The sequence below is a fragment of the Somniosus microcephalus genome, chromosome 23 (genome assembly GCF_052327205.1).
Source record: "Somniosus microcephalus isolate GS21.2 chromosome 23, FLI_Smic_1.0, whole genome shotgun sequence".
NCBI lineage: Eukaryota > Metazoa > Chordata > Chondrichthyes > Squaliformes > Somniosidae > Somniosus > Somniosus microcephalus.
Genome location: NC_141009.1, coordinates 56,942,491 through 56,964,757, shown reverse-complemented (window position 1 = coordinate 56,964,757; position 22,267 = coordinate 56,942,491). Strand labels below are relative to the sequence as shown.

The 22,267-nt window shown below is 45.5% G+C and overlaps 1 protein-coding gene across 2 annotated transcripts in view; it reads right to left on the bottom strand.

The window, feature by feature from the left end:
• The window catches only part of slc31a1 (solute carrier family 31 member 1), a 55,214-nt gene extending 49,879 nt beyond the window's left edge, over positions 1 to 5,335 (bottom strand). Inside the window, exon 1 of one of the 2 annotated variants that reach the window (XM_085965883.1) lies at positions 5,200 to 5,335. In XM_085965883.1, coding sequence (XP_085822009.1) covers positions 5,200 to 5,301 — 102 coding nt within the window. In that variant the 5' untranslated portion in view covers positions 5,302 to 5,335. Of the gene's footprint in view, positions 1 to 5,123 lie in introns of both variants that reach the window. The other variant, XM_085965885.1, reaches the window with a different exon arrangement.
• Between the last annotated feature and the right edge of the window lie 16,932 nt (positions 5,336 to 22,267).

The following is a 22,267-nucleotide window of genomic DNA, read 5'->3' as shown; positions in this document are numbered from 1 at the left end:
ACCTGATTGGAGGGATTCAAACATGGAATTGCAGGAAAGATGGGCACGAATTTGGGAGGCAGCAACAGTCAAGGACTTTGGAGAGGAAAGGGAGGTTGGAGATGGGGTGGTAGTTTGCAAGGACGGAGGGGTCAAGGGTTGGTTTTATGAAGAGGGGGTAATGACAGCAGATTTGAGTGTGAGGGAGACAGTACCATTAACAATGTCAGCCAGAAAATGAAGTTGAGTGGTCAGCAGTTTGGTGGGAATAGGGTCGAGGGAGCAGGGAGTGGACAAGATGAGTGCAGAAAGATCATGAGTGGAGATCGGAGAGAAACTGGAGAAAGATGCGAGGTCAGGGCTAGGGGAAGCCTTGAGGAAATTTGGCCCAGTGGACTAGGGGGAGGAAGGGAAGTGGCGGAGGCAGCTGAACAGATGGTCTCAATCTTAGAGACAAAGAAGTCCATGAGCTCTTCACACTTGTTGTTGGAGGAGAGGGTGGAGGAGACAGGGGAGAGGGGTTTAAGAAGATGGTTAGCTGTGGAAAATAGAAGCCGGGGTTCATCTTTGCATTCCAGAATGATTTTGGAATAGTGAGCAGTTTTGGCAGACAAAAGCAAGACCCGATAATGCTTTATGTGGTCCAGCCAGATCTGGCGGTGAATGGCTAAATCAGTTGTCCGCCGTATCCGTTCAAGTCTGCATCCCTTGGACTTAAAGGGAGCGAAGATGAGGGCCGTACCAGGAGGAACGGCCAGGCTGAGAGAGAGTAATTGTTTTACAGGAAACTTTGGTTTATCCGGAGGTTGTATGTCCAGAAACCTCGATCTACCGGCAGAAATTAGGAGCCGTTTTGTTAGTTTTTTTTTCTTCTCGTGGCTTTGTTTTCAACAGTCGGGCTCTGGAAAGTCTCTCTGAAGCTGTTGCTAAGCTACAGAGATGCTTCCAAGGTACGGGCTGACTGTTTACAAGCTGTTGCTAAGCAACAGTGTTTGTTGTCAGATACGGAGGTGAAAACCTCCGTATGCTTCAACATTAACTTTGTATGTCTGGCAGTTTTGATAGATCGGCAACAGCTCGGTCCCGTCGGTGCCGGATATAACAAAGTTTCCTGTAATAGGGACTAGCGCATCAAAGGTGGTGGTGAGGGTGTGGTTGAGCAGATCAGTAGCTGCAGAAATGTCGTGGTGAATGGCGGGCCAAAGGCTGGACAGTTGGGATTTTATAAGTGCATTTGGGAGAGCGCTTTTTTCCAGGGGCGGACACAGAAGGAAGTAGGGTTGGGGGGGGGGGGGGTGGAAGGGGGATGTGGGTGGAGAGCGATACGAGGAAATGGTCAGAGATTACCTTATCTGTGATTGACACGATGGGAGTAGCGAGGCCACGAGAGATGGCAAGGTCGAGGGGGTGGCCGTGAATATAGGTTGGGGAGTTTACATGGAGGGAGAGATTAAAGGATAGGAAGGTAGTGAACTCAGAAGAGAGAGAGCATGATGAATTGAGATGGAGGTTGAAATCACCGAGGATGAGAAGTCGTTCAGTGCAGAGGTTGAGGGAGAAAAGCAGTGAAGATATCTCAGTAATAAAATGTTTATGGTACTTGGGTGGGCAGTAGAGAACAAGAATTTTAAATACGAGGTGAGAGGGGTGGAATAAGGTGAGATACTCAAAGGAGGAGAAAGTGCCTGAGGAGCAGGGGGACAGACCAAGGTGTGATTTGGTGATGAGAGCCACACCACCACCACGACAGCCTAGGTGGGGCAAGTGGTGGAAGGTATAGCCAGACGGGGAGGTTTCATTTAAGGGTAAGGTGTCATCACCCCTCAACCAAGTTTCCATCAATGCCATGATGTCGATGCAATCATCCACGATAAGCTCATGGATGGCAAGGGCCTTGTTCACAAGTGAACAGACATTCTGGAGGGAGATACGGAGAGGGTCGGTGATAGCTGATGCAGTGGCAGAGTCCACAGGGTCAGCGCTGCGGGGTGGGTTGGACGGGGAGGGGTATTCTGAATATCAGAGTATTCTGAACAGGGTCTACATTCCCACACCCACTTCACGGTCAGATCTCACGTTCTTCCAATTGTCCATAAGAACATAAGAAATAGGAGCAGGAGTAGGCCATTCGAGCCTACTCCGCCATTCGAGCCTACTTCGCCATTCAATGGATCATGGCTGATCTTCTGCCTCAACTCCATTCACCAGCCCTATCGCCATATCCCTTGATGCCCTTACTAGTCAGAAATCTATTGACTTCTGGTTTGAATATACCCAATGACTGAGCCTCCACAGCCCTCTGGGGTAGAGAATTCCAAAGATTCACCACCCTCTGTGAGAAGAAATGTCTTCTCATCTCAGTCCTGAATGGCCTACCCTTTATCCCGAGGCTGTGGCCCCTGGTTCTAAATTCCCCAGCCAAGGGAAACATTCTCCCAGCATCCACCCTATCAAGTCCTGTAATAATTTTGTATGCTTCAATGAGATCCCCTCTCATTCTTCTGAATTCAAGAGAATACAGGCCTAGTTTACTCAATCTCTTCTCATACAACAGTCCCACCATCCCAGGAATCAATCTCGTGAACCTTCGGTGCACTCCCTCTCTATGGCAAGTATATCCTTCCTTAGGTAAGGAGACCAAAATTGTACACAGTACTCCAGGAGTGGTCTCACCAAGGCCCTATATAACTGAAGTAAGACTTCTTTACTCCTGTACTCAAATCCTCTTGTAATGAAGGCCAGCATACCATTTGCCTTCCTAATGGCTTGCTGCACCTGCACATTCACTTTCAGTGACTCATGTACAAGGATACCCAGGTCCCTTTGAGCATCTGCATTCCCCAATCTTTCATCATTTAGGAAATACTCTACCTTTCTGTTTTTTCTACCAAAATGGATAACTCCAATAGGTTTGTCAAACAGGACTCCCCTTTCATAAATCCATGTTGACTCCCCAGTTATTGCATCCTTTATAATAGATTCCAGCATTTTCCCAACTACTGATGTGAGGCTAGCGGGTCTGTAGTTCCCCATCTTCTCTCTCCCTCCTTTCTTAAATAGCGGGGTTACATTTGCTATCCTCCAATCTGCAGGAACCGTTCCAGAATCTATAAAATTTTGGAAGATGACAACCAATGCGTCCACTATCCCAATGGCCACCTCTTTCAAAACCCGGTAGGTCATCCAGTCCTTGAGATTTAGTCCCATTAATTATGCTAGTACTGTTTTTTTACTAATAATCATTTCTTTAAGTTCCTCATTCTCGCCACACCCTTGCGTTTCTCATATTCTGGGTTTTTGTGTCTTCTTCCTTGAAGACAGAAACAAAGTATTTATTTAATTTCTCTGCCATTTCCTCATTTCCCATTATAAGCTAATTGCTCTAAATGATCAGTTACTTTCAAAGTTAACACATCTGTTCTTGACAGATGTTGACTGGCCTGCTGAGTGTTCCCAGCATTTTCTGAGTTTTTGTTCAGATTTCCAGCACATGCAGTTTTGTTAATACTCGAATCATGTGTGGCTGAAACATAATGTTAATCTATTCCTACAGGTAACTGAAGGTTCCTCCCCTCCCATAAGTAGAGACAATCAATCAGCACAGAATCATCTACGATTCGTCTGCACACTACAAATTATTACTGGATTACAGCATTTGATACAAAGTGCTTCATACAATTCTGACTGTCATAGAACTATGTATATCAGAGATACCCATAGGCAGTATTGCAAACAGTTCATTTCTCAATGCTAGCAGCAGACTAAACATATACTGAACAATCAGACCAAGACACACAACAGCAACTTGTATTTATATAGCACCTTTAACATAGTAAAACATCCCAAGGTGCTTCACAAGAGTGTTACAAGACAAAAAATTGACACCAAGCCACATAAGAAATTAGGGCAGATGACCAAAAGCTTGGTCAGAGATAGGTTTTAGCCCCCATTTTAAAATGATGCATTGCTACCGTTTTTTTATATTACCATTATAAATTTGTAATGGGAATTGCTTATGTAAACTTGTGACACTGTAGTTACAACCTCTTGCTAGTGGTGGCAACGCATTCTCTGAATGGCTTTATTCTGCTTTGTCAGTTTTTCACTCGCCCCATAACAGTTGATACCCAGCCTGGCCATCAGGCCACAACATTTATGTAGAAGAAATAATGATTGTGGTATGACTGCTGCAAGCTTATTGAGAAATAATTGGCAACCGTGAGATCTGCGCCTGCACCAAGTTGCATCATGCAAACAAATGCACACATTACAGGCACAAGCTGCACTTTTATGCAACTTCAACATATCAGAATGCCTCCTGGCACTTTATTGGGAAGGGATTGGAGCAGATTAGGTCAGCCATGGTTCAGTGGTAGCACTCTCACCTGAATCTGAACATTGTGGGCTCAAGTCCTACTCCAGAGACTTGAGCACATAATCCAGGCTGACACTCCAGTGCAGTGCTGAGGGAGTGCTGCACTGTCGGAGGTGCCGGCTTTCAGATGAAATGTCAAACAGAGGCCCCATCTGCCCTCTCAGGTGGATGTAAAAGATCCCACGGCACTATTCAAAGAGCAGGGGAGTTCTCCCTGGTCTCCTGGCCAATATTTACCCTTCAACCAACATCACAAAAACAGATTATCCAATCATTTATCACCATGCTGTTTGTGGGACCTTGCTGTGTGCAAATTGGCTGCCGCGTTTCCTACATTATAACAATCAGTACACATCAAAAGTACTTCATTAAAGAGCTTTGGAACATCCTGAGGTTCTGAAAGGCACTGTATAATTGCAAGCGCTGAATGCCATTGCGACCAAAGGGTTAACAATCAAGATAAAAAGGTGGCATAAAAAGTGCAATTTGTTTGACAACCTGGGAACATTGCACAGTTGCCATTCGGAGACCGTGCACTTTGGTTTTACCAACTTCAAACTTTTATCTGTGAGGCGGGAAAAGCGAGGCTGCAAAGAGGGCGCTCCATTCAAAAAGCGGCCCGGAGTGAATTACCCCAGATACCGCGCTGAACACGGCCCACCCCGCGCCGGGACTACCAACTCAAGAGTTTGCACAGGGAGGACCAGAGGAATTAAAGTCCAAAGCCCATCCATTCCAGGGTCACCTGTGAACAGGTCAACCTCCTCACCGTGACAGACCCGCACCCCGGGGCAGGGAGGGGGAGGATCGCCTCGCCGAGCCCTCTCCCGCTTTCTGTCCCTCACCTCACAGCGTTCCCTCACCGCACTCGCTCCCCTCGGCCGCCTCTTGAACTCGATACGGTCCACGTCCTCCAACTGAAGAGCAGCAGGCCCGGCCCACCGCATGCACGCACGGCGGCCGAGCCTGCGTGATGACGTCACGGGCACTGCGGCGCGCTGCCACGTCGGACCGGCGTACTGACGTCATCGCCACCGGCCACAGCGACCAGGGGCGTGTTTGTGACGTCATTGCACCTTCACAGAAATCACAGAAACCCCACAGTGCAGATAGAGGCCATTTCAGCCCATCGAGCCTGCACCGACACATATCCCACCCGATCCCCGTAACCCCTACACCAACACATATCCCACCCTATCCCCGTAACCCCACGTATTTAATCCCCCGAACACTAAGGGTCAATTTATCATAGCCAATCAACCTAACCCGCACATCTTTGGACTGTGGGAGGAAACCGGAGCACCCGGAGGAAACCCACGCAAACACGGGGAGAATGTGCAAACTCCACACAAACAGTCGCCCGAGGCCGGATTCGAACCCGGGTCCCTGGCGCTGTGAGGCAACAGTGCTAACCACTATGCCACCGTGCTGCCTTCTCCAAGTAGTTTGGAAAGTTGAGTTTCAGGCTGGGTGGGCCTATGTGGGGAGCAAACGTCCAATAGCTGCTCCATTCTAGAGGTACAGAGCAGTGAGATTATTGTTCATGGTCATGGTGCCCTGCTCATAAAGAAAGACTTGCATTTATTTACAGGAAATGCTCAGCAGGTCAGGTAGCATCGACCTGAAACGTTAACACTGTTTCTCTTTTTCCACAGATGCTGCCTGACCCACTGAGTATTTGCAGAACTTTCTGTTTTTATTTCAGATTTCCAGCATCCGCAGTATTTTGCTTTCGTACTTGCATCTATTTGCTTTTGCCTCCCAAATTCGTGCCCATCTTTCCTGCAATTCTTTGTTTGAATCCCTCCAATCAGGTTTCCGCCCTTGCCACAGTACCAAAACGGCTCTCAGCAAAGTCACAAATGGCATCCTTTGTGACTGTGACAAAGGTAAACTATCCCTCCTCGTCCTTCTCGACTTGTCTGCAGCCTTTCACACGGTTGACCACTCCAGCCTTCTCCAAAGTCGTCTATTTGGGTGGGACTGCACTCGCCTGGTTCCATTCTTATCTAACTAATCGTAGCCTTTAATGACCTCAGGATGTCCCAGAGCGCTTTATGACCAGTGGATTACTTTTGAACAGTAGTCATTCTTGTAATACAGGAACCACCCTTGCTCTCCAGCCTGTCACAGCCGCAGAGGTGCCACCCATCTGATTTTGAACTAGGCTGGATTTTTTTTTCCAATTTTTTTTTTCCTCGCTTAATGTGTTGACTCGAGCAAGAGTACAGTTCAACGCAAGCAAACAGCTTTCTGGCACCATAGCAATTGTTCAGCTATAAAGAGGAAACCTGCAAATCAAAAATGAAAAAGGACAGGCTGATGCCCTTGTCCCTATTAATACAATTACTCTCTCTCACCCTGGCCGTTCCCCCTGATACAGCCCTCATCTTCGCTCCCTTAAGTCCAAGGGGCACAGACTTGAACAGATATGGCGGACAACTGGTTTAGCCATTCACCGCCAGATCTGTCTGGACCACATAAAGCATTATCGGGTCCTGCTCTCGTCTGCCAAAATTGCTCACTATTCCTGAATCATTCTGGAATGCAAAGATAAACCCCGGCTCCTATTCTCCACTGCTAACCGTCTTCTTAAACACCTTTCCCCGGTCTCCTCCACCCTCCCCTCCGACAACAAGTGTGAGGAGCTCATGGACTTCTTTGTTTGTAAGATTGAGACCATCTGTTCAGCTGCCTCTGCCACGTCCCTTCCATCCCCTAGCCCACTGAGCCAAGCTTCCTCCAAGGTTCCTCCCTGCCCTAGCCCTGAACTCACATCTTTCTCCAGTTTCTCTCCGATTTCCCCTCATGACCTCTCCGCACTCAACTTGTCCATGAGAACCAATTCCTGCTCCCTCGACCCTATTCCCACCAAACTGCTGACCACCCAACTTCCTTTTCTGGCTCCCATGTTCGCTGACATGTTTAACGGTTCTCTCTCCTCAGGTACTGTCCCCCTCTCCCTCAAATCTGCTGTCATCATCCCTCTCAAAAAAAAACCTTGACCCCTCTGTCCTTGCAAACTACCGCCCCATCTCCAACCTCCCTTTCCTCTCCAAACGTGTTGTCGCTTCCCAAATTCGTGCCCATCTTTCCCGCAATTCCTTGTATGAATCCCTCCAATCAGGTTTCCGCCCTTGCCACAGTACCGAAACGGCTCTCAGCAAAGTCAGAAATGGCATCCTTTGTGACTGTGTCAAAGGTAAACTATCCCTCCTCGTCCTTCTTGACTTGTCAGCAGCCTTTCACATGGTTGACCACTCCATCCTTCTCCAATGCCTCTCCAATGTCGTCCATTTGGGTGGGACTGCACTCGCCTGGTTCCATTCTTATCTAACTAATCGTAACCAGAGAATCACCTGTAACGGCCTCTCTTCCTGCTCCCGCATCGCTACCTCTGGTGTCCCCCAAGGATCTATCCTTGGCCCCCCTCCTATTGCTCATCTACATGTTGCCCCTTGGCGACATCATCCGAAAACACAGCGTCAGTTTCCACATGTACGCTGACTACACCCAGCTCTACCTCACTACCACTTCTCTCGACCCCTCCACTGTCTCTAAATTGTCAGACTGCTTGTCCGACATCCAGTTCTGGATGAGCAGATATTTTCTCCAATTAAATATTGGGAAGACCGAAGCCATTGTTTTCAGTCCCCGCCACAAACTCCATTCCCTAGCCACTGACTCCATCCCTCTCCCTAACATCTGTCTGAGGCTGAACCACACTGTTCGCAACCTTGGTGTCATATTTGACCCTGAAATGAGCTTCTGACCACATACCCACAGCATAACAAAGACCGCCTACTTCCACCTCCGTAACATCGCCCGTCTCCGCTCTTGCCTCAGCTCATCTGCTGCTGAAACCCTCATCCATGCCTTTGTTACCTCTAGACTTGACTATTCCAACGCACTCCTGGCTGGCCTCCCACATTCTACCCTACGTAAACTTGAGGTCATCCAAAACTCGGCTCCCCATGTCCTAACTCGCACCAAGTCCCGTTCACCCAGCCTTTTAACCCTGTGCTCGCTGAACTACACTGGCTCCCGGTTATGCAACACCTCGATTTCAAAATTCTCATCCTTGTTTTCAAATCCCTCCATGGCCTTGCCCCTCCCTATCTCTATAATCTCCTTCAGCCCCACAACCCTCCGAGATATCTGCGCTCCTCTAATTCTGCCCTCTTGAGCATCCCTGATTATAATCGCTCAACCTTTGGTGATGGTGGGTTCTGTTGTCTAGGCCCTAAGCTCTGGAATTCCCTGCTTAAATCTCTCTACCTCTCCTCCTTTAAGACGCTCCTTAAAACCTACTTCTTTGACCAAGCTTTTGATCATCTGCCCTAATTTCTCCTTAAGTGGCTCAGTGTCAAATTTTTTATCTTATAACACTCCTGTGAAGCGCCTTGGGACGTTTTACTACGTTAAAGGCGCTATAGAAATACAAGTTGTTGATGTTCCGGATGTGGACTCTGTCAAAAGTCAGAATGCTAATAATGTTTTTCATATGATCTGTGTGTTACCAGCATTTTATGGCCATTCTTCATGTGTGAAGACAGACCAAATGTGCTAACAGGGTCTTGAGAATGGACAGCATCACACCTGAGCCCAGCATTCTTCACACACAATGTCTCCCAGCAATGGTCCCTGAATGGCTATCAGGAGCAGAAACCTTGGTTAACCATTTCCTGCTCTAATCCAGGAATGCTATGCAACTCCTTTGTTATCCTTTTTGACTTCTTTTACTCTATATATTTTTCACGTTTGTGTTTCAGACCAGTCTCGTTGGTGAGCTCTTGCTCCTGACATTCTCAAAGCATACCGAATCCTGGGTTTTATAAATAAAGGCATAGAGTGTAACATTTGCATATTGAATTATCATTGGCCCACAGGCATCTGTAAGGAATACCTATTATATTCACATGTGATCACATGCTGAGTTGTCATTGGCCTGCAGGCATCTGTAAGGACTGCTATTGTTTTGAAGACCCAGGCTAGGGGTCCTAACGCCATCTTTTCCCCATGGAGCTGTATGAGTAAGATCAGACCTAATGCTTAAATAAAGAGTTAAATTGTAATACTCCGTTGTCCTGCAATTTATTCGTTTTATACAAAGTGTACAAAACAAGACATAGAATACAAATGCAAGGAAGTTATGCTAAACTTTTATAAATTACTGGTTAGGCCCTAGCTGGAGCATTGTGTTCAATTCTGGACAGCACACATTTAGGAAGGATTTCAAGGCCTTAACTACTTGTAGTGCTTTGTGTTACAGGTAGATATTTAATTTCATTTACCCATAAGTTAATCTACATCAAGTAAGTCGTCAAGAAACTAAACTATAAACTAAGTTACTTAAGTACAAATTTAATTAAATAAAACAAGGTCATAAAAGGATGGCAGTGCAGGTGGTGTGCCGCAACTGCAGCATGTGGGAGTTTGTGGAGAGCATTGTGATCCTGGACAAGCACGTCTGCAGTAAGTGTCTGCATCTTGAGGAACTTCAGCTCAGAGTTGTTGAGCTGGAGTCTGAGGTGCAGACATTGCGGGGCATCAGGGAGGGGGGAGAGTTACCTGAACACTTTGATCCAGGAGGCAGTCACACTCCTTAGGTTAGGTAGTGGTACAGGTCTGGTTAGTGGTCAGAGACAGGGGGGTGTGACTGCAACTCAGGCAGGTAAGGGGACCCCAGGTGCAGTGCTGGAGGAGCCTCAGCCTTTGCCCTTGTCCAACAGGTATGAGGTTCTTGCTGCCTGTGTGGATGAGGGAAAAGCCTGCAGGATGGATGAGCAAGCTGACCATGGCACCATGGTACAGGAGGCCATTCAAGTGGGGGGGGAGTGAAAGGGAATGTAGTTGTGGTAGGGGACTGTATAGTCAGGGGGATAGATACTGTTCTCTGCAGCCACGACCGAGAGTTCCGAAGGTTGTGTTGCCTGCCAGGGTTAAAGACATCTCCTTGCGGCTGGAGAAGAACTTGGAGTTGGAGTGGAAGGGGGAGGATCCAGTTGTCGTGGTCCACGTAGGAACCAATGTAAGAAGTCACACAACACCAGGTTATAGTCCAACAGCTTTATTTGAAGTCACAAGCTTTCGGAGCGCTGCTCCTTCATCAGGTGAAGTGGAGAGATGCATAAAGACACAGCTTATATAGTCAGAGAATAATGTCAGATGTTTACAGGTAATCTTTCTAACTGCCATTTATCACACCTCAGCAGAGAGATAATCACAGATAATCTGCCGAGGTGTGATAAATGGCAGTTAGAAAGATTACCTGTAAACATCTGACATTATTCTCTGACTATATAAGCTGTGTCTTTATGCATCTCTCCACTTCACCTGACGAAGGAGCAGCGCTCCGAAAGCTTGTGACTTCAAATAAAGCTGTTGGACTATAACCTGGTGTTGTGTGACTTCTTACATTTGTCCACCCCAGTCCAACTCTGGCATCTCCACACCATAGGAACCAATGACATAGGTAGAACTAGGATTGAGATTCTGCTGAGATTTTGAGGAGTTGGGGTCTAAATTAAAAAGCAGAACCTCAAAGGTAATAATCTCTGGATTGTTACCTGGGCCACGTGTCAATTAGCATAGCGATAAGCAGATTAGAAGGTTAAATGCGTGGCTCAAAGAGTGGTGTGGGAGGCAGGGGTTTCACTTCATGGGCCACTGGCACCAGTACTGGGGAAAAAGGGAGCTGTTCCATTGGGAACGGGCTCCACTTAAAACAGGCTGCACCAGTGTCCTGACAAATCGAATAACTAGGGCAGTAGACAGGGCTTTAAACTAATGAAGGGGGCTGTGGGAGGGTTCAGGAAAGAGTAAATTTAAAAGCAAGAGAAATGTCAAGGCTCTAGAGCAGAGCAGAGTTTTGGGTAAAAATAAGCAGCATGGGTCAGGAAAGGACAGAGAGAGTAACAAAGGCAATAAGGCATCAGTGACTAAGGTGCCATCAGGGAAAAATAGAAAAAAGTCAAAGCTAAAGGCACTATATCTGAATGTGCAAAGCATTTGCAACAAAATAGATGAATTAATAGCTCAGATAGAAATTAACAGGTTTGATCTAATAGCCATTACAGAGTCGTGGTTGCAAAGTGGCCAAGGTTGGGAACTAAATATTCCAGGATACTTAACTTTTTAGAAGGGATCGGCAAAATGGAAAAGGAGGAGGGGTAGCCCTGATAATAAAGGATGGGATAAAGACAGTAGAGAGAAAGGATCTTAGCTCCGAAAATCAAGAAGTAGAATCAGTTTGGGTGGAACTAAGAAACAGCAAGGGGCAGAAAACATTGGTGGGAGTTGTTTATAGGCCCCCAAATAGTAGTTGTAATGTAGGGCAGAGCATAAATCGGGAAATTAGAGGCGCATGTAACAAGAGTAATACTGTAATCATGGGGACTTTAATCTACATATCGACTGGGCAAACAAAATTTGCAGTAATAGTGTGGAGGATTGAGTTCATGGAATGTATGCAAGATAGTTTTCTAGATCCGTATGTTAAGGAACCAAGTAGGGAACAGGCTATTTTAGATCTCGTGTTGTGCAATGAGAAAGGGTTAATTATTAACCTTGTAGTAAAGGGGCCTTTAGGGAAGAGTGACCATAATATGATAGAATTTTATATTGAGTTTGAAAGTGATTTAGTTAAGACCGAAACTAAGGTCTTAAATCTAAACAAAGCAAACTACGTAGGTATGAGGGGCGAGTTGGCTGAGGTAGATTGGGAAACTACATTAAAAGATATGATGGTAGACAAGCAATGGCTAGCATTTAAAGAATGAATACATAATTTACAACAAATATACATTCCTTTAAGGCACAAAAACCAGACAGGAAAAGTAGTCCAACCCTGGCTAACAAGAGAAGTTAAAGATAGTATTAGATCAAAGGAAGAAGCTGATAATGTTGCCAAAAAGAGTAGTAAGCCTGAGGATTGGAAGGATTTTAACATTTAGCAAAGGAGGGCCAAGAAATTGATACGGAAAGAGAAAAAAGAATATGAGAGTAAATTAGCGAGAGACATAAAAACAGATTGTAAACATTTCTATAGGTATGTAAATAGGAAGAGATTAGTGAAAGTAAACGTGGGCCCATTAGAGGCAGAGACAGGAGAAATTATAATGGACAATAAGGAAATGGCAGAGACATTAAACAAATACTTTGTATCTGTCTTCACGATAGAAGACACAAAAAGCATTCCGGAAATAATGGGGCACCAAGGATCTAGAGAGAATGAGGAACTTAAAGAAATCAGTATAAGTAAAGACATAGTACTGGAGAAATTAATGGGACTAAGTGGCGACAAATCCCCTGGGCCTGATGACCTGCATCCTAGGATTTTAAAGAGTTAGCTGCAGAGATAGTGGATGCACTGGTATTAATCTTCCAGAATTCCCTAGATTCTAGAACAGTCCCCAAGGATTGGAAGGTAACAAACATAACCCCCTGGGAGCGAGGCGGCGGCAGCGGGACATCGAGCAGCATGAGTCTGTTAAACAAGCCCAAGAGTGAGATGACTCCCAAGGAGCTTCAGAAGCGAGAGGGGGAGGAATTTAACACGGGGGCCCCTCTCTGTTCTGACACAGTCTGTCAAAAATAACACGCAGGCCCTCATCAACTGCCATAACAACAAGAAGCTGCTGGGCAGAGGCAAGGCCTTCGACAGGTAGTCGCTTCGTGCTCACTCTACTCCCTGTCCCTCCTTCCTTTCCACCCCCAAAAAAAACATGTCACAGGAGGAGGGTTCTCCCTGGGTATGTTTTACCACATGGGTTATATAAAAGTCCTTGTTATCACCGTAAAAACCAGGTGGGTTAGCATCGGCAGTCCTGTTCAAAATGCTGGCATCGCAAGGGAATTACTTCAACCGATTGCACATAAAAAAATCTTTTCTTTCCCGGAGACTGATGGCAGTCTGTGCCAGATGAAAGAGCTCCACAATAGTTCCTGGTCTGACTTCCACATTCCAAGTATTGCACAGATCATCCTTCGTCTTGGCTCAGTTAGCTCATTGCAACAGAGGCAGTGGTAGAACTGGCTACAGGATTCCTGATTTAAGGAGGCTGGATCACCTAGAGGTCCCTATCCTGAAATGTATGCTGATGGACGGTGCGAATGTACTGGGTGAGACCAGGATTGGGATAATGCACACACACGTATATACACACACTTCTTTGGACTCTGCTTGTGTGAGGTGTTGGTGGGATGCCAGTCAATGTTCCCTTTAATTTTTGGGGGGCGGGTGCGCGGCCCATTCAAAATACCCCGGCATGCGCGTTTTTTCCCCATTTAAGCCGGTGAGCTGGCTGCGCCGGAGCTCCAGAGCGCTGCGCAGCTTAAAGGGGAACATAGATGCCAGTGTCCATGGGGCCAGTCCCAGCCTGAAACGGCACCTTGTGATGGCGGCCGGAGAGCCAGCAGAATGCTTCACAGCCACGTAATCTAGTGCCAGTAGGTACTCGCCTGGTGGCTCACATGCTGTCAGCGGATTTAGAAAACCCCCCTCCAAATCTGGTCGCATGACTAATGAGTCTGTAGCAGTCATCCTTCCTGGTAATGTATTCACCTTGTGGTCTGTCTGCTGTCATGAATTGGCTCACAATGGGCTTCACCCAAGAACTGGTGAATTCTGGTATGCAAATCACCTTGTGCTGGAAGCCTAGCCGGAGGGAAAATATGAGCCCTAGTTCGTTAAGTCTAGAGAGGCAGCATCAAGATATCTTTGCTCACTGGGTTCTAGCTTTAAGGAAGTGCAGCATTTTGCTTAGCAGACCACATGCTTAGCAGGTGAGAAACCTTGTTGGTTTGTAGCAGGGCGAGGGCAGCCTGTTAGCTTGTCAAACTAGCTAGGTTTTGAGTAGCTTCGGGTTCATCAATCAATCCATTAAACATAATTTATATCCTTTTTTGTTTCAGTACACCTGGAGTGGTCGAACTGTGGTAGTTTATCATTTACCTCATTGAAACATATATGATACGGTGGGGGCTTGACAGGGTAGATGCTGAGAGGTTGTTTCCCCTGGCTGGAGAGTCTAGAACTAGGGGGCATAGTCTCAGGATAAGGAGTCGGCCATTTAAGACTGAGACGAGGAGGAATTTCTTCATCAAGAGGGTTGTAAATCTTTGGAATTCTCTACCCCAAAGGGCTGTGGATGCTCAGTCGTTGGGTATATTCAAGGCTGAGATCGATAGATTTTTGGATTCCAGGGGAATCGGGGGATATGGGGATCGGGCGGGAAAGTGAAGTTGAGGTCGAAGATCAGCCATGATCTTATTGAATGGCGGAGCAGGCTCGAGGGGCTGTATGGCTGCTCCTGCTCTGAATTCTTATGTTCTTAAGAAAGGAGGAAGAGAAAAAACGGGAAACTATAGGCCAGTTAGCCTGACATCAGTAGTAGGCAAAATGCTAGAATCTATTATTGGGGACATGGTAACAGGGCACTTAGAAAATCGTTATATGATTAGGCAGAGTCAACATGGTTTTATGAAAGGGAAATTGTGTTTGACAAATCTGTTAGAGTTTTTTGAAGATGTAACTAGTAGGATGGATAAGGGGGAACCAGTGGATGTAGTGTATTTGGATTTTCAAAAAGCATTTGATAAGGAGCCACACAAGAGATTATTACACAAAATTAGGACTCATGGGATTGGGGTTAATATATTAGCATGGATTGAGGATTGGTTAATGGACAGAAAACAGAGAGTAGGAATAAACTGGACTTTTTAAACAAAATAGTAGAATATTTTTTGAATGGTGAAAGACTGGGAAATATTTCCATTCAGAGGGACCTGGGTGTACTTGTACATGAATCACAGAAAGTTAACATGCAGGTACAGCAAGCAATTAAGAAAGCAAATGGTATGTTAGCTTTTGTTATAAAGGGATTAGAGTATAAGAGTAAAGAAGTCTTACTACAATTATAAAGGGCATTGGTGAGGCCACACCTTGGAGTACTGTGTACAGTTCTGGTATCCTTACCTAAGGAAAAACATACTTGCCTTAGAGGGAGTGCAGCAAATGTTCACTAGACTGGTTCCAGGTATGAGGGGATTGCCCTACAAGGAGAGATTGAGTAGACTCGGCCTATATTCCCTAGAGTTTAGAAGAATGAGAGGTGATCTAATTGAAACATATAAAATTCTTAAGGGGCTTGACAGGGTTAATGCTGGGGAAATGTTTCCCCTCGCTGGGGAATCTAGAACACGGGGTCACAGTCTCAGAGTAAGGGGTCGGCCATTTAGGGCTGAGATGAGGAGAAATTTCTTCACTCAAGGGGTTGTGAATCTTTGGAATTTTCTACCCCAGAGAGCTGTGGAGGTTCAGTCATTGAGCATATTCAAGACAGAGGTCGATACATTTTTGGGAACTAAGGGAATTAAGGGATATGGGGATAGTGCGGGAAGGTGGAGTTGAGGTAGAAGATCAGCCATGATCTTATTGAATGGCGGAGCAGGCTCAAAGGGCCAAATGGCCTACTCCTGCTCCTATTTCTTATGTTCTTAAGAGAGCGAGCAGAGGAGATTTAATGGAATGGTACCAGGGATGCGGGACTTCAGTTACATGCAGAGACTAGAGAAGCTGGGGTTGTTCTCCTTAAAGCAGAGAAGGTTAAGAGGAGGTGTAATAGAGGTGTTCAAAATCATGGAAGAGTTTTGATAGAGTAAACACTGTTACCAGTAACTGTTCCAGAAACTATTTCCATTATTCAGTTTGTCCTGCCACCTTCGAAGATTTGTTTATATACATCCCTAGGTGTATCTGTCCTTGAACCCCCTTTAAGATTGTACCATTTAGTTCATATGGGCCCAGAAATTGGGGTCGGGGGCTTCCCGCGGGTGCAAGCCCCCAATCTGCACTTACCTTGCGCGCCGGCAGTTGAGCTATAGGGCCCCGTGGAATTCCGCTCCGGGGCCTGGCCCAGCTGCCGGCGCGCTGTGCTTGCGTGTCCCAGGGGCGTAGTTAGTGCGATGCATCCCCTGGGATCACGTGGGCCATGGGCAACCAATCGGAGGAGGGAAAAGCCCATTCATAAGATTGACAGGAAGACCTATCAAAACTTATAAATACTACGGGCCCCAAAATAGCAGTAAACCTTCAAATAATTTTTTTTTTAAATCACACTTTTTAAATAAACTATAAATTACATTAAATAACTATTTTAAACAATAATTTAAATCTTTGAAAAAATAATTTTATATTCTAACGGGGCTAAAAATAAACTTACCTTGCTTTAAAGTATTTAAAAATAATAAACCTGTGGAAAAAATGTTTTAATTTTAATTAATTGACCACTTACCTTGCAAAAAGCAGGCCTTACACCTGCTTTTTAAATGTGTAAATCCTGCAGGCTTACCCTCCCGGGAAAACCTGTAAGAAAAACGTAAGTTCAAAGCGCACGCACAGCCTCCCCTGTGCGCGTGTTCAACCTCTGAACCGCTTCGTTCAGGGGTTCGGAAGTGCCGGTTTCCCGCATGCGCAGTGCATGCGGGAAACTGGCACTTCCATTCGGCCTATGCGTGAGTACCCCGTGCGTACTCACCCGTGGAGACCCGAATTTCTGGGCCATTGCCTCTTCTCATTCTTCCTTCCAAATTGCATCACTTCACATTTCTCTGCATGAAATTTCATCTGTCATGTGTCTGCCCATTTCACCAACATTAAATTTATTAAACAGTAATAGAACAAGCAATTAAAAACAAGCTGATACATTAGCTGCTCATACATAGTCGGAATAGTTTGCACCTCTAATGCTAAAACTATGACTATAATTACTTTAAATAGTTTTTAATTCTTTCCTCAGCTATCTGACTTATCTTATTTTCAGAGGTTTTAGTCATACAACTTCTTTTCAAAGACTCAAAACGCATTAATTTAAATTTTACAGGTTGGTAAATACCTCGAAATGGTGTCTGGAGTGGCTTGACTCCTCCCTCAAACAAACAATCAACATTGTATCAAGTCAAGATGGCATCTGATTTTTTTTCAATGAGCTGGTTTTTAACTCCTTGTGTACTGTGATAAAATTAAAGAAGCCAATACCAAACACAGCCCTCCCACAACCAGTGGGCACCACAGGGAATAGAGTGTCTAACAGACACTGTTAATAACATCATGATTTAGTTGTTAAGGTTCCTTTTGGTTTTGTTGGATGGGACGCTGTTGCTTTATTTTAAGCATCTTTAGTTTGATTGGACCACATGTTTGTTTATTATATTAGTGGTGCTCTTAAAGGGTCACTTGTGGTGCTGACTCCTGTCAGGTGACATTGGGGAGACTCAGTGCCACCCCTATTGCTCCAGTTAAAATTGGCCCAACAGCCCTGGTTCAAATCCAGAAAAAGGACAGATTACGGGTAGGATCATGGCTTGAGCTCTGTTTTCTTTGATGCTGATGAAAATCATTGGAAAACATTAACAACACATGTTTCCACACCAGGAGAGAACGGTAAAACTGAATCTTTATTTTAACAAGACGTTTGGTGTCTGGTTTACAATTAGAAATGTCAAAATCTGGGCAATCTGATCCAAATCTGGTCAGTTGAGATCAGCTCCCTCAGTGCGAACGTCAGGCTAGGTGGTGTCAGTTGTGGCTCTGGGTAGCACTCTCGCTTCTGAGTCAGAAGGCTGTGGGTTCAATCCCGCTCCAAAGACTTGAGGACAAAGTCTGGCCTGACACTCCGGTGCAATGCTGAGGGAGTGCCGCAGACAGTAGTCCTGAGGTCGCGATAGGTGCTTAAATAATCGCAAGTCCTTTCTTTCTTTAGGTTTCACTGGTCTGGTCAGTGTAGTACTGAGCTCACAGATAAAGAACGGTCACTTGGGCAAAGTCCTGGAGAAGAGTCGGTGGAATCTTATCCCAGCAAGAGGAAAGGCTGAAATAACAACAGAAAATGCTGGAAATACTCAGCAGGCCAGGCAGCATCCGTGGAGAGAGAAACAGAGTTAACGTTTCAGGTCTGGGACCCTTCATCAGAACTGGAAAAAGCTGGAGATGTAACAGATATTAAGCAAGTGCAGAGACGGGGGGGGGGGGGGGGGGGGTTAGGAGGGGAGGAAGGAATAGAAAGAACACCCTGTACTTTTGTAAGAGGCAGGAAAGATAAAATGTTGCAAATGGGAATGGCAAAAATCATACTGCATGAAAAAAACATTGCGTTCAGCAATTTCAGAACTATTGCATTGTTCCTATGAAGCTCAACGTAAGCTCGAGGAACAGCACCTCATCTTTCGATTGGGCACTTTGCAGCCTGCCGGACTCAACATTGAGTTCAACAATTTCAGATAATTATCCCTGCCCCCATTTTTCATGCAGTATGATTTTTGCCATTCCCATTTGCAACATTTTATCTTTCCTGCCTCTTACAAAAGTACAGGATATTCTTTCTATTCCTTCCTCCCCTCCTAAACCCCCCCCCCCTGTCTCTGCACCTGCTTAATATCTGTCACATCTCCAGCTTTTTCCAGTTCTGATGAAGGGTCCCAGACCTGAAACGTTAACTCTGTTTCTCTCTCCACAGATGTTGCCTGGCCTGCTGAGTATTTCCAGCATTTTCTGTTGTTTTTTCAGATTTCCAGCATCCGCAGGATTTTGCTATTGTAAGAGGAAATGCTGCACTGATCTTATCGGTGCCATTAGCTGTGCCGTCACATTAACCAGTGGCCACGATACGGCAGTGCCCAGCAGCAGCAACATGGCTGGAGTGGGAATGGACACTGGTGCTGCCCTTGCACCATCCCCCTTCTGATGGCCACAAATTGGGAAACGCAAAGCGCCAGGCCCCACCCACGCAGCAGCGGGAGTGGTGCCGCCTGCAGCCTGGCGCATCTCAGTACTCAACTGCTGGGAGGCGAGGACGACCTCCGTCTCAAGAGGTTCTTACGCACACACTTCAGCGAACCCGCTCATGTACTTTTGTCACCCAACAACAACAGCTTGCATTTATATAGCGCTTTTCACATAGAAAACCGTCCCTCAGGTAGCACCTAGACAAAACACAAGACTAATTTTCAGAGCACACAGATCACCCACCGTTACTAAGGGGAATCCCTCCATCTACATTTCAAAGTTAAGAGGTGTCCTATATGAGAACTTGCCAACTGGCTCTAGTAACCGCTGATGAAACATGCTTGCAAACCTTTGCAAGAATATTCCCTGCATACACAACAACTTCAGTGCAACCAGATTTTTAATCTCTAAACACGTGTTTGAGTGCCTAACGTTTGCTTCCATGGTGATTCCCCTCCGTGACGGTGTGTGGTCCATGTGCTCTTAAACTTAGTCTTGTGTTTTGACTAGGTCCTCCCTGACGGATGTTTTTGGAGGGTGAAGTTATGCAATGTACAGCACACCAATGCGGTCCTAAGGAACCTTAGCCAAATTGTATTGGAGGACGCCCCAGAAGTGCTGCTTCAACGTGGCGCTGGTGTACTCGCCAGTTACTCAAGTAGCAATTCTTATGTTCTTATACCACTTGTGGCACCTTAGACTGATCTGGAGGAGTAGAAGTAAAGGGCTGTTATGACCCATGTAACATTTGCATATTGAGTTGTCATTGGCCTGCAGGCATCTGTAAGGACTGCTATTGTTTGGAAGACCCAGGGGGTCTTGACTCCATCTTGTCCCCACTGTGCTGTATGATTGAGATCACAGACCTGATGCTTCATAAAAGAGTTTAAACTGTAATACTCCGTTGTCCTGCAATTTATTATTTTTGTACAAAGTGTGCAAAACAAGACATGGTGTCAGAACAGGGATTTGAAATGGACATCATTGCAGCTCCCTTACCTCGAATGAATTGGGAATTTTGAACTTACATAGAGAATGGTGCAAGTTCAAGCAACACGTGGAGTTAATGTTCTCAGGTCCGTTGAAAAGTAAAGGGGAGGAAGAAAGATGCAGCTACCTACTCCTGTGGGTCGGAGAAAAAGGGAGAGACATTTTTAACACATGGTCTCTCACCGCGGATGAAGCAAAGGTACTGAAAAGTTATTTTGACCGTTTTGAAGCATATGTGATGCCCAAGACAAATACAATATTCGCTAGGTACAAGTTTCAGGAGAAAGTACAAGGAGCTAGTGAGTCGTTTGAACAGTTCGTGACTGAGTTAAAACTACTGGTAAAAGACTGTGAATACTCAGATAAAGATGAGATGGTCAGAGACCGCATCGTGTTTGGAATACATTCAGCTAAAGTGAGAGAGAAACTTTTGAATGCTGGGTCCGGGCTAATGCTGGACAAAGCTATGGACATAGCTAGATCGCATGAGATAGCCCAAGCACAGTTGAAAACCATAACCGGCGCCACGAGCAGCTCGAGTGAACAGACAGTGCATGCAATTAATAGACACACACCAAAGAACACCACCCAGAGAGCATGTTTCAGAACAGAAAGAACAGAGCGAATTCTAAAAATGGGCGACACAGACATAAAACGCTTCAAAAACTGTGGATATTGTGGAAACCAGATGCATGGGGAAAAGGAGTACTGCCCTGCCAAAGGAAGGCAATGTGCTAAATCTGGTAAACGGAACCACTTTGCTAAAGTTTGCAGGACTGTTTTCTGAATAGCAGTACACACAGTGAGTGACAGCCAAATGCCAGATAGAGAGCCAAATGCAGAGGAACTGTTTATTGATTCTGTGTCACAGAAAAAACAGATTTCAGAGACTGAGCAAGCCTTTGCCGATATTGAGATAGGAAAACAGGGCACAGAGCTTAAGTTTAAACTAGACACTGGATCTCAGGTTAATATAATTCCTCTGAGTGAGTATCACAGCTTGAAGGATGAGTGTGAGCTGCAGCCCACCTCACGCAGACTGACCAGCTATGGGGGTGAGCAGCTTATTGTAAAAGGCACATGCGTGATGAAATGCAAGTACAAAGAAAGCGACATGATGTTGGACTTTTACATTGTTGACACTCGAGCACCTCCAGTGCTAGGTCTAAAGGCATGTTTAGACATGGACCTCATCAAGCTAGTGCTATCATTGACAGCACCGGTTGAGAAGCAGACAGTCATGGAGGAGTTTGCTGACGTTTTCAAAGGAATCGGACTATTCCCAGGTGAATGCACTATTCACCTTGACCCAGCAGCACCCCCTGTGGTTTGCCCACTGAGATGGATACTGTAATAATAATAAATAAACTTCCGGATGAAGTTATGTGCACATCACTTCCTGTGAACTGTGAACTCTGTGCATACATCACTTCCTGTGCATACGTCACTTCCTGTGTTTGGACTAGTATAAATACTGAACTGCTCAGTATAGTAAAAGGGCTTCTCCGAGAGGCATGGTGAAGTCCGCTTTTGTATATAGTATAATTATAAGTTGCTTAAAGCTTACTTTAAAGTTCCTTGATGTGTGAGACTCTTTTTTATACATCAATTTAAGCAACTTAGTATTTACACTCACAAATACTAGACCTTCGGACAAACTCGGAGTTAAGGATCCAGGGAACCACCCATCATGGAAAACATCCTTAAACTTACTCGTCTGGACTTGGACCCAAACGCACCAGCAGCTGGCAGGGTATGGAAGCATTGGTACCGTACTTTTGAGAATTTTCTTGATGAATGTAAAGCGAATGCTTCTACTAAACTGAGGATACTTATCAACTATGTGACCCCGACAGTGTTTGAATATGTTGATGAATGGGATAATTATGATGAGGTGATCCGGGCACTTAAAAAACTATATGTCAAGACCGCAAATGAGGTCTATGCTAGACATCTACTGGCCACAGCCCGACAAGGGCCAGGGGAATCGATTAACGAATTCCTTCAAGAACTTCGCAGGCTCAGCACAGATTGTAACTTTCAGGCAGCCTCGGCTGAGCTGTACCGCGAAGAGATGATTCGTGATGCTTTCATCTGCGGGATTGCCTCTCCATTTATACGCCAATGTCTACTAGAAA